General features: G+C 47.2%; 1 protein-coding gene and 1 non-coding gene across 12 annotated transcripts in view; one reads left to right on the top strand and one right to left on the bottom strand.

The window, feature by feature from the left end:
• The window catches only part of TRRAP (transformation/transcription domain associated protein), a 137,184-nt gene extending 124,913 nt beyond the window's left edge, over positions 1-12,271 (bottom strand). For 6 of the 11 annotated variants that reach the window (XR_004057940.1, XR_004057941.1, XM_030932337.1 and 3 more), the window contains exons 1-3: positions 9,555-9,654; positions 8,787-8,836; positions 203-313 (exon numbers count right to left, since the gene is read on the bottom strand). Coding sequence is in view for 9 of the 11 variants with exons in the window: in XM_030932337.1 (XP_030788197.1) it covers positions 203-313; positions 8,787-8,836; positions 9,555-9,654 (261 nt within the window). In the remaining 2 variants the exon portion in view is untranslated. Of the gene's footprint in view, positions 1-202; positions 314-8,786; positions 8,837-9,554; positions 9,716-11,680; positions 11,829-12,123 lie in introns of those variants that run through there. The other 5 variants (XM_030932332.1, XM_030932335.1, XM_030932338.1 and 2 more) reach the window with 4 other exon arrangements.
• Positions 5,729-5,832, top strand: LOC115898494. The gene has a single exon (XR_004058219.1). It is a non-coding gene; the product is annotated as a small nucleolar RNA U13 (small nucleolar RNA).
• Positions 12,272-13,134: the final 863 nt, after the last annotated feature.

Genomic DNA, 13,134 nt, shown 5'->3' with positions numbered 1-13,134 from the left:
ATAATATAAATTGTAAGAGACGTCCCAGACAAAAATCAAACCAAGACATGTAACTGAGGAGGCAGCGGTCTTGAACAAAGTTAGCCATATGTGATAAACCCTCTTTCATTTTTAAGTGGAACCGTAAATTTTCTGAGTTAATTCGTAACCAGTCACAATCCCAAAGCACCCTTGTCTTCTCAGTGGTATTTTTTTACATTACCTGTGCTGGTTTCTCCTGAAGAAACTGAACTTCTCCATCTTGAAGAAATGTAAGGAATCGAGGGATGATATGTTCTAGGAATGTAGAATATTGAGGAGATGACGTGACATTCTAATTGTGCAAAAATAAAAGAAGACTCCATTCAGTTATGTGTACGTATCTTCATTTCAAATTCACTCAATATAATAACTAACTGCAAAGGAATATAAAACATTTTAGCCAAAAGCAAATTTGTGCTATTGTATTATTTAGTAATAACATAATTTTAAATTAGGATGGTTGTATTTCTGAAATCCAGTTCAGGAGAACTAAATGCTAACTTTTACTATTAAAATTAGAAATATCAATGCTTTGGGAAATGCTGAACCTGGAACCCATTCTAGCTTGGCTCTGCTACAATCTAAGTATGAAACCTCTACGAAGTTATTTAGCTTCTACGTCTCCGTTTCTTGATCTGGAAAAATGAAGAGACTGAGCAAACTAACATATTAGTTAGATGTATATTCATTATGTACTAATTAGATGTATACTAATTACATTATAATCTAATCTAATCCATTATTGGTCCTAGTACTGATTTTAAAAGGAGAATAGGAAGGGCTGGGCACTGTAGCTCATGCTTGTAATCCCACCACTTTGGGAGGCCGAGGCAGGAGGATTGCTTGAGCCCAGAAGTTCAAGACCAGCCTGGGCAACACAGCAAGACTCCATCTCTACAAAAAAATTTTTTAAAAAGCTGAGAATTGTGGCACGTGCCTGTGCTGTGGTCTTAGCTACTCAGAGGGCTGAAGTAAAAGGATCACCTCAGACTGGGAGTTCAAGGCAGCAGTGAGCTATGATGGTGCCACTGCACTCCAGCCTGGGCAACAGTGTGAAATCCCATCTCTATTTAAAAAATAATAAAAAATAAAAAAAGGAGACTAGGAAATAAAACTATAAAGTGAAGATACTAGGGCAGTTTCTGGATCCCACTTAGGAAGTAAAAACTTTGGACAGTTACCTAAACTCTCTGAGGATGTCATTTCCCGCCTTCCTTACAGGACTATTGTGAAGACTGCATGAGTTAATACATGCAAAGTTTATGAAGTTTCTAACACTGCCTACGGGAAATGCTCGTAAGTGTTGTGCTGTTATTTACAGAGCACTTATGTGCCAAATACTGTGTTGTGTGCCTTTTAGTCTTTCTCATTTAGTCTGAGATGGGTATTATCTCTAAGATAGGTATTATCTCCATTTCACAGATAAGGAAAGAGAATCTAAAGGTTAAGTTTTCAAAATGGGCACACTGGCTGGTCTGTAGTCCCAGCTACTCAGGAGGCTGAAGTGGGAAGATCACTGGAGTCCAGGAATTCCAGGCCAGCCTGGGCAATATAGCAAGAGCTCATATCAAAAAAAAAAAAAGGTAAAGTTTTGGAAGTGGATTCAAATCAAGTATATCTAACACCCAAATTCTTTTTCTTGTTTAATGCTTCACTTATTCATTCAACAAATATTTACTGAACTCCTATCATGTACTCAAAAGGGATAAAATAATGAAGAGAACACATAATATTCATGTCATCAGAGATGGGGGAGGCAGCAGCAGAAGTAAGACAGGTATCAAACAAAAAGACTAAGGATACAGAACCATGAAGGGGGTTGTGTCAACAACTAAGGGAACATATAACTGTGAGACATCATTTACTAAATGTAACCAAACGCGGAGGACACCTTCCTGAAGAAGTGACACTTAACACTAAAACTTGAAAGGCAAGTAGGAGTTACCCATGAAAAGGCAGAAAAGATTCTAAGAAAAGCATATGCAAAGGCACAAAATCAAGCGAAAGCACGAGTGTAAAAGGCATAAACAGAGTTCAGCATCTTGGAGAAGGAAACAGAAAAGAAAGGAGTTCAACTTTTAAGGTTTTTCTGAGACAGTCTCACTGTCGCCCAGGCTGGAGTACAGTGGTATGATCTTGGCTCATTGCAATCTCTGCCTCCAGGATCCAAGCAATTCTCCTGCCTCAGTCTCTCGAGTAGCTGGGACTAGAGGCATGCGCCACCACACCTGGCTGTTTTTTTTTTTTTTTTTTAAGTGGAGATAGGGTTTTCACCATGTTGGTCAGGCTGGTCTTGAACTCCTGATCTCAGGTATCCATCTGCCTTGGCCTCCCAAAGTGCTGGAATTACAGGCATGAGCCACCACACCTGGACTGGAGTTCAACTTTATTTATTTAATTTTTTTTTTGAGACAGTCTCACTCTGTCGCCCAGGCTCGAGTGCAGTGGTGTGATCTCGGTTCACTGCAAGCTCCGCCTCCCGGGTTCACGCCATTCTCCTGCCTCAGCCTCCTGAGTAGCTGGGACCACAGGCGCCTGCCACCACACCCCGCTAATTTTTTGTATTTTTGGTAGAGATGGGGTTTCACCGTGTTAGCCAGGATGGTCTCAATCTCCTGACCTCAGGTGATCTGCCCACCTTGGTCTCCCAAAGTGCTGGGATTTACAGGCGTGAGCCATCGCGCCCGGCCTGGAGTTCAACTTTTACTATCAGGAGTTTGACAAGCTGGTGAGAACAGACACCTGGGCGGTTAAATGTGGGGCTAAAGAGAAAGATCTGGAGTTGTCTATCATATTATGCAATTTCAGAAGAGGGGTCTGTAAAGGAAGGACAGTGAAACAGTCAAAAATCAGAAAGCAGTATGGAGCAAGGAAAGAAAACCACTGCGGGTTGTTTTGTTTTGAGACGGAGTTTCACTCTTTTCGCCAGGCTGGAGTGCAATGGCACCATCTCGGCTCACTGCCACCTCTGCCTCCCAGGTTCAAGTGATTCTCCTGCCTCAGCCTCCGGAGTAGCTGGGATTACAGAGCCCACCACCATGCCCGGCTAACACACGTAAGCACCTGTCTCCTGGGCCAACCTGGTGTAGATTTCTGGGGCCTCCACTCACACAGAACACTGTATGGGAGGCGGCCCCAGGAATGTGCAGAAACCAAACAGCTTATCTCTAAGCATTCAGTGAATGTGTCGGGCAGAAGAACTGTGTTTGGCACCTTTCATCCCTAAAGGTTAAGACTTTTGATGAAACACCCACAATCAAGGATTCAAGGAAAAGAGGGAGAAGATTCATGCTGGAATACTGAACTAACTGCCAGGTTATCAAGAAGTCAAATATATTTGCATATAAGTCCATATTAACTACTGATTACACAGCTTTCAAATATCTGCATTTCAAATTTCTCCAATAAGGCTAGGCACAGTGACTCATGCCTGTAATCCTAGCACTTTATTTAGGAGGACAAGGTGGGACTATCGCATGGGCCCAGGAGTTCAAGACCAACTGGGGCAATATAGCAAGACCATGTCTAAAAAAGAAAAGAATTTATCCAGTTAAAACAATTCACTCAAGCTGGGCATGGTGGTGCCCGCCTGTAGTCCCCACTATTCGGGAGCTGAAGCAGGAAGATCATCTGAGACCAGGAGTTCAATGTTGCGGTATGCTAGGATAGCACCTGTGAATAGGTACTATACTCCATAGCAACACCCTGTCTCTAAAAAAAATTTTTATAATCAAAAAAAGATTCATTCAACAAGCTGCCTGGTTATTCTGCAAGTATCTCAACTCAGCCACCAGCTTTTTGATCCAGATAAATTGTTCACGTGATTCCTAACCTGAAGGTTTGTCTTGAAAGATGGCCCATTTAATAATGAAGCTGTAAGACTCCTGAAATCACTGGGAGTTTTTAAAATTTCACTCACCTCATTTAAACATTTTTCTGGGGTGGTAGTAATTTAGAGAACTGCTTCTTTTTTTTTCTTTTTTTTTGAGACGGAGTCTCACTCTGTCGCCCAAGCCGGAGTGCAGTGGCACTATCTTGGCTCACTGCAAGCTCCGCCTCCCGGGTTCACGCCATTCTCCTGCCTCAGACTACAGGCGCCCGCCACTGCGCCTGGCTAATTTTTTGTATTTTGAGTAGAGACGGGGTTTCACGGTATTAGCCAGGATGGTCTCGATCTCCCAACCTCGTGATCCACCCGCCTCGGCCTCCCAAAGTGCTGGGATTACAGGCGTGAGCCACCGCGCCCGGCCAAGAACTGCTTTTTGATGGTCATTCTAGTATTTAATTCTCTGAAGAATTCAGTCATCTGAATTTCATTTAAGGTAAATGTTGACACACAGATTGCAAAAGTCATTACTTGGAAAAGCCCTAACTATACTGCCTCGCAAATACAGATACATATATATATATGTAGATTATGTATTTATATATGTAATATTATATACATGTAATATTTTGAAACAGTGTCTCACTCTGTTGCCCAAGCTGAAGTGCAGTGGCATGATCTCTGCTCACTGCAACCTCTGCCTCCCAGGTTCAAGTGATTCTCTGCCTCAGCCTTCCGAGTAGCTGGGACTACAGGCCAGGCACGTGCCACCATGCTCGGCTAGATTTTTGTATTTGGAGACAGGGTTTCATCATGTTGGCCAGGTTGGTCTCGAACTCCTGGCCTCAAGTGATCCACCCGCCTCAGCCTCCCAAAGTTCTGGGATTACAGGCGTGAGCCACCACACCCAGACTTGCCCCACTAACTTTTAGTTGTTAATCAATGCATCTGAGACCAAAAGCCAGGAAGGAGATAACCTGATAACTGCAAATCCTAAAAAGGAGAATAAAGTCTCAGAACCTCAAAAGGGTCAGATATTTACAGATATTTAATCCAGATAGCCGTATGTCCACGCTCAGAGCCCTGACTCAAGGGCTTGTTCCTGCAGGTTCACAGACTGCCCATTTCAGCCTCTCCAACAAACCTGCCAGGACTATGGTTCTCTCAGATCAGTTCTTCCAACAAAATGCAGAATGCAGGCATATCCTCTTCTGCCTCTCACCTTTTTATAAATATACGTATTTTTTAAACAGCTTGTTTTAGCAGCTTGGGCAGAAGAGAAAGCTCTTTAGCTAGATCTCTAAATATCTCAAGGTTTTTTTCTAGCTCAGCTCAAGGCAACAAGTCCTTGAAAATATCTATTAAAAAAAAGCTAAAATACTATCCATTAGTACAGATAGTAGGGTATTTGATTTAACCCCACCAGCATGTATTTAACGTTTATTAATACAAAAAACCTTATGGAAGCTAGGGAACATTTTCTCTATTGTTCTTAGATTATTATCCTCACATTTTAAAAAAGAAACATTGGCTGGGCGCAGTGGGTTACACCTATAATACCAGCACCTTGGGAAGCCAAAGCAGGAGGTTTGCTTGAGCCCAGAGTTCGACCAGACTGGGCAATATAGTGAGATCCTGTCTCTCTCTCAAAAAAAAAAAAAAAAAAAAAAAAAAAAAAAGAAAGAAAGAAAGAAAGAAAGAAAGAAAGAAAGAAAAATTAGCCAAGCATAGTGTCTCACACCTGCAGTCCCAACTACTCAGGAGGACCACCTGAGCCCAGGAGTTCAAGGCTGCAGTAAGCTGTGATTGCACCACTGTACGGCAAGACCCTGTCTCTTAAAAATTTTTTTAATCAAATAAACAATAAAAATCAGAAACATGATCCTTTTGTAGTTTGTAAGCATGATGATTGGGGTTTGACGCTTATGTGTGAGACGTGCCTCCCTTAAATCTTGTTATGATGTCAGCACATTACCCATCTGATGTGAAAAAAATAAGTAACAAATGTGACTTTCTCATCTGTCTATGAGACTAACTGGTACCCAGGTGAACCAAAGAGTTGGGCAAAATACAAGATAACTTTTTTCAGGTGTTGGATTAGGGGCAATACCGGAGCATGACTCCCAGGAGAAGGGAAATTCACATGCTGAGCCCCATGACCACCATGGTTCTCTGCCTAGGTACGATTTTCCAACTGGAGTTCAGCAAGCTGGGTCCAAGCAGGGGTCACAGCCTGCTGAGCTGAGGAGTAAAATCCTTAGTGTTTAGGAGAGCTAAAGTGGCTGGAATCTGCAGGGCATAGCACCAGAGAAAAGCAAATCACAGAGCAGGCCTCCAGTGAAGCCAGCTGAGGACTGGACTGCACACACACAGGGTGACACTGCCTGAAGCTTACCACAGCGTACCTGCTTCAAGACTGAGAGATGCGGCCGGGCATGGTGGCTCACGTTTGTAATCTTAGCACTTTGGGAGGCCAAGATGGGCGGATCGCCTGAGGTCAGGAGTTCGTGACCAGCCTAGGCAACATGACGAAACCCCATCTCTACTAAAAATACAAAAATTAGTGGGTCGTGGTGGTGCACACCTGTGGTCCCAGCTACTCCAGAGGCTGAGGTGGGCCCAGGAAGTTGAGACTGCAGTGAGCTGTGACCACACCACTCTACTCCAGCCTGGGCGACAGAGGGAGACCCTATCTTAAAAAAAAAAAAAATTGCAAGGTGAATGAAGATACATCTAGATATCTTCATTACATGCTAGATAACATCTGGCAATGTTAGAGAATGCTGGATTTCAAGCCTAGCCGGAGTGCAAAGACCTACTTAACATCTTAATAACATCCCAGAACTCACACATCCAGCTAGACCATGTCCTAGAATATGGCCTATTCTAGATCAACGCCAACAAAGCCTAAAATCAGCCTCTGATGAGATCCAAAGGCAGAATTTGAAGGTTGAATCCCACCAAGTTAGAGACCTGGGAAAAACCTTGGGCCATCCACAGATCCTCCCCAAAGCATAAAACCAATCCTATGCAAATTCAGTGGGATCAGCTGGTAACTGAACTGCCTCCTACGACAAAACACTGACATTCTTCAGAGGGAGATAACAGGCTCTAGAGTCCCTACGATGTCTCACATATAATGTCCACTGTACAGTAAAAAAATTACTAGACGGTAGGGAACAGTGGCTCACATCTGTAATTCCAGCACTTTGGGAGGCTGAGGCAGGAGTTTGAGACCAGACTGGGCAACATGGTGAAACCTCATCTCTACAAAATATACAAAAATTGGCCAGGTATGGTAGTGCATGCCTGTAGTCCCAGCTACTCAAGAGGCTGAGGTGGGAGGCTCACCCAAGCCCAGGAGGTTGAGGTTGCTCTGAGCCGAAATGGTACCACTACACTCCAGCCTGGGTGACAGTAAGACCTTGTCTCAAAATATATAAATATATAAATTACTAGACAAGGAAACAGGATAATGAGGCCCACAGCCAATAGAAATTGACCTTCATATAGCCCAAATGTTGGCTTTAATACATGAAGACTTTAAAACAGCCCTCATACAGTAAGTGTGTTCAAAACATAAAAGAAAAATATGGTCTTAATAAATGAGGATGGGGAATCTGCAGATAAATGAAATCTATAAAGAACTAAAGGGAAATTCTAGAACTGAAAGCACAATAGCTAAAATTTTTAAAAATACAAAACATAAACTGAAATTCTAAGAAAAACCCAGCAGGCTGGAGATAACAAAAAAATTCTCAGAAGATCAACAGAAATTATCCAATCTAAAGGACAAAAAGAAAAAAGACTGAAGAAAAATGAAAAGTGTCTGAGGGACACGCAGTACGTATAAAATTGTAGGATATGTGGTCCACAAGAAAGAAAGTTCTTTCTTGATGAAGGTCACAGATGATCCAATTAGCAGAACCAGAAATGACATCCAGATCTCATTGCACAGGAATATACCATCAAATTACCTGAACACAACAAATTTACAACATAAATCTGAGTCCATCTCGGCCAGGCACAGTGGCTCATGCCTGTAATCCCAGCACTTTGGGAGGCCAAGGCAGGTGGATCACCTGAGGTCAGGAGCTCAAGGCCAGCCTGGCCAACATAGTGAAACCCCATCTCTACTAAAAATGCAAAAATCAGCCGGGCACAGTGGTGCACACCTGTAATCCCAACTACTTGGGAGGCTAAGGCAGGAGAATCACTTGAACCCGGGAGGCGGAGGTTGCAGTGAGCCAAGATCACGTCACTGCACTCCAGCCTGGACGAGTCAGACTCCACCTCAAAAGACAATAAACAAGCCAGGTGAGATGGCTCACGCCTGTAATGCCAGCACCTTGAGAGGTTGAGGCAGGTAGATCACCTGTGGTCAGGAGTTCAAGGCCAGCCTGACCAACATGGCGAAACCCCGTCTCTACTAAAAATACAAATAGTACCCGGGCGTGGTGGCAGGCACTATAATCTCAGCTACTCTTGAGGCTGAGTCAGGAGAATCGCTTGAACCTGGAAGGCAGAGGTTGCAGTGAGCCAAGATCACGCTACTGCACCCCAGCCTGGGCGACAAGAGCGAAACTCCATCTCAAACAAAAACCAAAAAAGAAAGAAACTAAACACAAGAATAATTTGAGTACATCCCAACAGGCACGGTAGCCTATAAGAGCTATCATATTTTAAAATGAAAAAATGTTGTTAAAACAACCAAAACAAAACTTACAACCCTCAACACCGTGTGGGGTTCGCTATCATTAGTGTGAAGATGGAAAACACTGTGTACAATGTTTCAAATGTCAGTTTCGAAATATAATAAATTACTTGAACAAAGACAACGATCTTTGAGTTGCTAGTAAAAAGACTGACAAAGCAGGAACAGGAAAGTGCATGACAGTATTTACCTCAAAAAGAAAAATACAAAATATAATGCTCATACCTCAAAATTTTCACTAACTTCTTGCATCATTTTCAACTTCGTTTCATCAGCTGTGAATGACAATACAAGCATCAGGTAATTGAAATTATGTTAAGGAAATTATGTTAATGCAAAACTTGGATTCAGTAATTTAAGAGAAGCAATCAGATCTTATCAGTTTGACTGTCATGGCCTAATAGAAGGCACATAGCTAGTTCCCTATAACCAGTCGCACACATTTGTACTCCCAGACATACACGTGCATGCACTGACAAGCATATACATACACACAAACATACACACATGTGCCTCTTTGGGGCTCCAGCCAGTATTACTCATCACTTTGCTTCTCTACAAGGTAGAGAAAAGGAAAACGAGAATAAAAGTTAATGTTACAATTAATCTTAAAGTGCACAACATTGGAGCTGAGATGGATGTGTCATATTTATGCATTTCTTTCTTTCTTTTTGAGAGAGAATCTCACTCTGTCACCCAGGCTGGAGGGCAGTGGCGTGATCTCGGCTCACTGCAACCTCTGCCTCCTGGGTTCAAGCGATTCTCCTGCCTCAGCCTCCCAAGTAGCTGGGACTACAGGCGTGAGCCACCACGCCCGGCTAATTTTTGTACTTTAGTAGAGACAGGTTTCACCACATTGGCCAGGCTAGTCTCAAATTCCTGACATCAGGTGATCCACCTGCCTCGGCCTCCCAAAGTGTTGGGATTATAGACGTAAGCCACCACATCCGGCCTTGTTTATGCATTTCTTAATGACAAAAAGGATCAACTCACGTGTATTCACATCTGTGAGAGCTGCCACGAACTGAAGGTACTTTTTCATCAAAGTGGTCTGGTCAACCACCGTGGCCCCCTGTGTTGCAACAAATGCCATTTTTCTTTTAGGCTGGTTTGCTTCTCAAGAGAAAAGTATCAGGTCCATGAGTTCAACCAGCCTGTGAAAAGAGGCATAGAGTTAGTCAACTTACAGAGGGCACAGGATCACAATCTCTGTGAAAATCTTACCTAAATGCCTATATAATCGATATGCTTTCATCTTAATCCAGAATCTAACACTATTCCTTCTAGTTTTTTGAATATGAAGTTTACCCATTTTGTCTATTAATTTTGAAACATGATTTTTCTACGCAGATACTTTTCTTTCCTATGGTATTTCCTCTTTCCCTGAGTCAGTGGTTGGCAAACGTTTTCTGTAAAGAGCCATATAGTAGATATTTTAATCTTTGTGGCCACACAGTCTGTCACAACTACTCAGCTCTGCTATAACCAGAAAGCAGTCACAGACAGACAACATGTAATTAAATGAGTGAGGCTGTGTTCCAATAAAACTTTATTTATGGACGCTGAAATCTGAATTTCATATAACTCTCATTTACCATGAAATACCCTTCCTCTTTTCCCCAGCCATTTAAAAATATAAAACCATTCTTAGTTCATGGGCGGTATAAAACAAGGCAGCAGGCCAGGCGCGGTGGCTCACGCCTAGAATCCCAGCACTTTGGGAGGCCAAGGCAGGGAGATCACGAGGTCAGGACTTCCAGACTAGCCTGGGCAACATGATGAAACCCCATCTCTACTAAAAATACAAAAATTAGCCAGGCATGGTAGCGGGCACCTGTAATCCCAGCTACTCGGGAGGCTTGAGACAGCAGAGTCACTTGAACCCGGGAGGTGGAGATTGCAGTGAGCCAAGATTGTGCCACTGCACTCCAGCCTGGGCAATAGAGCAAGACTCAGTCTCGGGGGGGAAAAAAAAAAACCAAGCAGCAGGCTGGATCGGGGCAACCTTGGTTGTACGTGTGACTGGTTTCCAAACTTCAGCCGGCATCAAAATCCCCAAGTGCCAAAGGTGGGCTCGCAAGCAGCACCCCTCCAGACTGTGGTTATGTGAGGGGCACGGGAAACTATGAATTCTGTTTGTAGCTGGCAGACAGTAGGTACTCAACGGCTGCTCCCAGCTGACACACAGATGGAGACTTGGTTTCCATTTTAACAGGTGTCACAAAGTATCCCGAGAAGCTGGTGAAATAAGTTGCTTTTACCCCTCCTCCTTGCATAATCCCGCTCTGCACTAAGAGGCAGTTTCACAGCTTCGTTTTCTTTCAACAGACACACCAGGACCGCCTCTGCAGGCCTACCGGATACACTGCTTTGCAGCGGACACAGGTGACACTAGAGAGCTCCTTCCGGCCACTCTCTCCTAGACACCAAAAACCCTCTTCCATGCAGAGAGCATGCCCACAGGTGTCCCACAACAAGCCCACCAGAAGCCCCAACCTTCTGGCTCCAGGTGAGAAAAGCCACGAAGGAAACCAAGGCGGGGGAGTGTGTCATGCCCTGCTAGGGCACCTGGCAACTGCCTGTTTCAGGTGACACCCCCGCCCCAAGACAGAAGACCCCACACCCCCTTCCCCATCTCCATCGGGCCAAGACATGGGGGTCTCGGGCCTCTCCCTGCCCATCCCCAACCCAGGGTACCCAAGACTCGGGGGTCACGGCCTCTCCCTGCCCATCCCCAACCCAGGGTACCCAAGACTCGGGGGTCACGGCCTCTCCCTGCCCATCCCCATCCCAGGGGACCCAAGACTCGGGGTCACGGCCTCTCCCTGCCTAAGAACCTCCCTAGTCCTGTCCAAACTTCCCCCTTCCCACGGAAGTCGTCAACTCCTCCATTTCCCGGGGTCCCGCGGAGCCTGGGGGCCTTGACCGGGGGAAACGCCCCCATTCCGCGTGTCTGAGGGAAAGCAACTTCACCACCCCGAACGCCGAGGGCCCAGGCCGGGCTGGCGCCGCGCCCGCTCCCACTCCCAGGGACAAAACAGCCCCGCTGTCCCCAAACCCCGCCGAGCCCTGCCTGAGGGGCGCCGCCGGGCCAGAGGGGGCGCTGTGGTCGCCGCTACCTTCTCTCCCCTCGCCGGGCCTAACGAGCCCAGTGCCTGCATAGAGGCCCGGAGGTGCCAGGTTGGCCGGAGGGCGCCTCCGGAGGGACAGGACCCCAACGTCCAACCCGATCTCTCAGCTCGCAAACGGCCCTCCGGTTCCCTCCTTTTGTCGCCGTCCCTGGCGCTCCGCGACCGCGTCCCAGGCCGAGCTACGGCGAGCGACGTGCGCCAATTCCCGCGCTCGCGAGCTCTGCGCTTCCCACAGCTTCCTCGCAGCTCGGCCGCAAATGCCGTCGGCCCCGCCGCCCCGGGTGGGCTCTGGCTGGGGCCTAGAGGATCCCGGGGCGCTCGGAGCCCCCAGCTCCATCCCTCCGCGGAGCCGCCGCGCCGCAGAGGCCTCCCCACGCCTGGGGGCCGCGCGCACCTCCCGGGGCCGTTCGGACGCCCGCCCGCCAACTTACCCCTACCTCGGCGGCCCGGCTCCCGCAGGCCCGGCCCGCGACCCCTGCGACCCCCAGCCGAGCCCTCCTAGCAGCCGCTCGGCCGCGCGCAGTCCCGCCCCCGCTTAAAGCGGCCGCACCCGCCGACCGAGCGCCAGGCCCCGGCGCGCCGCCCCCAAGTGGGTGCGGCCTGGGCGGGCGCGGGCACGGGGAGGGGCGTCCGCCGTCCGGGTGGGCCCCAGCCCTTTAAACCACCGCCAGCCGTGACGCGGCAGGGCCGGCGCCCAGATTCTAGGGGTTCCTTTTTCCCTAAGTCTCCTCCCAAGAGCCAGGCCTCGGGGAATGCTCGGGGATCCTGGGGGCGGTGGGCACCTGGCGGGGGGTGGGGGGCTTCCCCAGTTGGCAGCGATGGGGCCCAGGTATTGTCCACCACTGGACTGAAGGTGGCAGACGGGGTAGGATTTGCCACCTCCACTCCTCGCTCCTGGCCCCCCGCTGCCCTCCTGGGGTTCTTCTCGGCCCGCAGAAGGGAGAGGAAGCCAGGAGGGTCTTTGGGAAGGTGAAGGCTGGAGATGGACCGAGACCCTGTTAGTGAAAGAAAGTCCAGGTGGGCTTCCTGGAAGTGGCCACCCAGGTGCAGAAAGGCCCCATTGGTTCTGCAGCTGCTTTACCTCTGAGGCTGGATCCACCTGGCAGGCAGATCTACCTCCATCAAAACTGGATGGAGAGAGGCCTAGGCCAGGCCAGGGCAATGAAGGGATAGAGTGGGGATGGAGCCAGGGGAGGTGGCATGGGCCAGACCAAAAGGTGTCTCGAAGGTCAAGGTACGGTCAGGCACCATGGTTACCATGTTACAGGGACAGAGTGTGGAAGCATGACGTGAACTTGGCCACCTCCAGGCCCTGGTTCCACCTCCTACACCTTCCTTCACCTGCCCCTCACCCTCACCCCATTTGCCACTAACTCACCAGGATCATTATATTCCCTTCCCAGACAGATACATTGCACACCCTGCAATAAATAAATGCCGCA

Source organism: Rhinopithecus roxellana, chromosome 6, assembly GCF_007565055.1.
Source record: "Rhinopithecus roxellana isolate Shanxi Qingling chromosome 6, ASM756505v1, whole genome shotgun sequence".
In the NCBI taxonomy this organism is placed as follows: domain Eukaryota; kingdom Metazoa; phylum Chordata; class Mammalia; order Primates; family Cercopithecidae; genus Rhinopithecus; species Rhinopithecus roxellana.
This window is presented reverse-complemented; position numbering and strand designations above follow the sequence as displayed.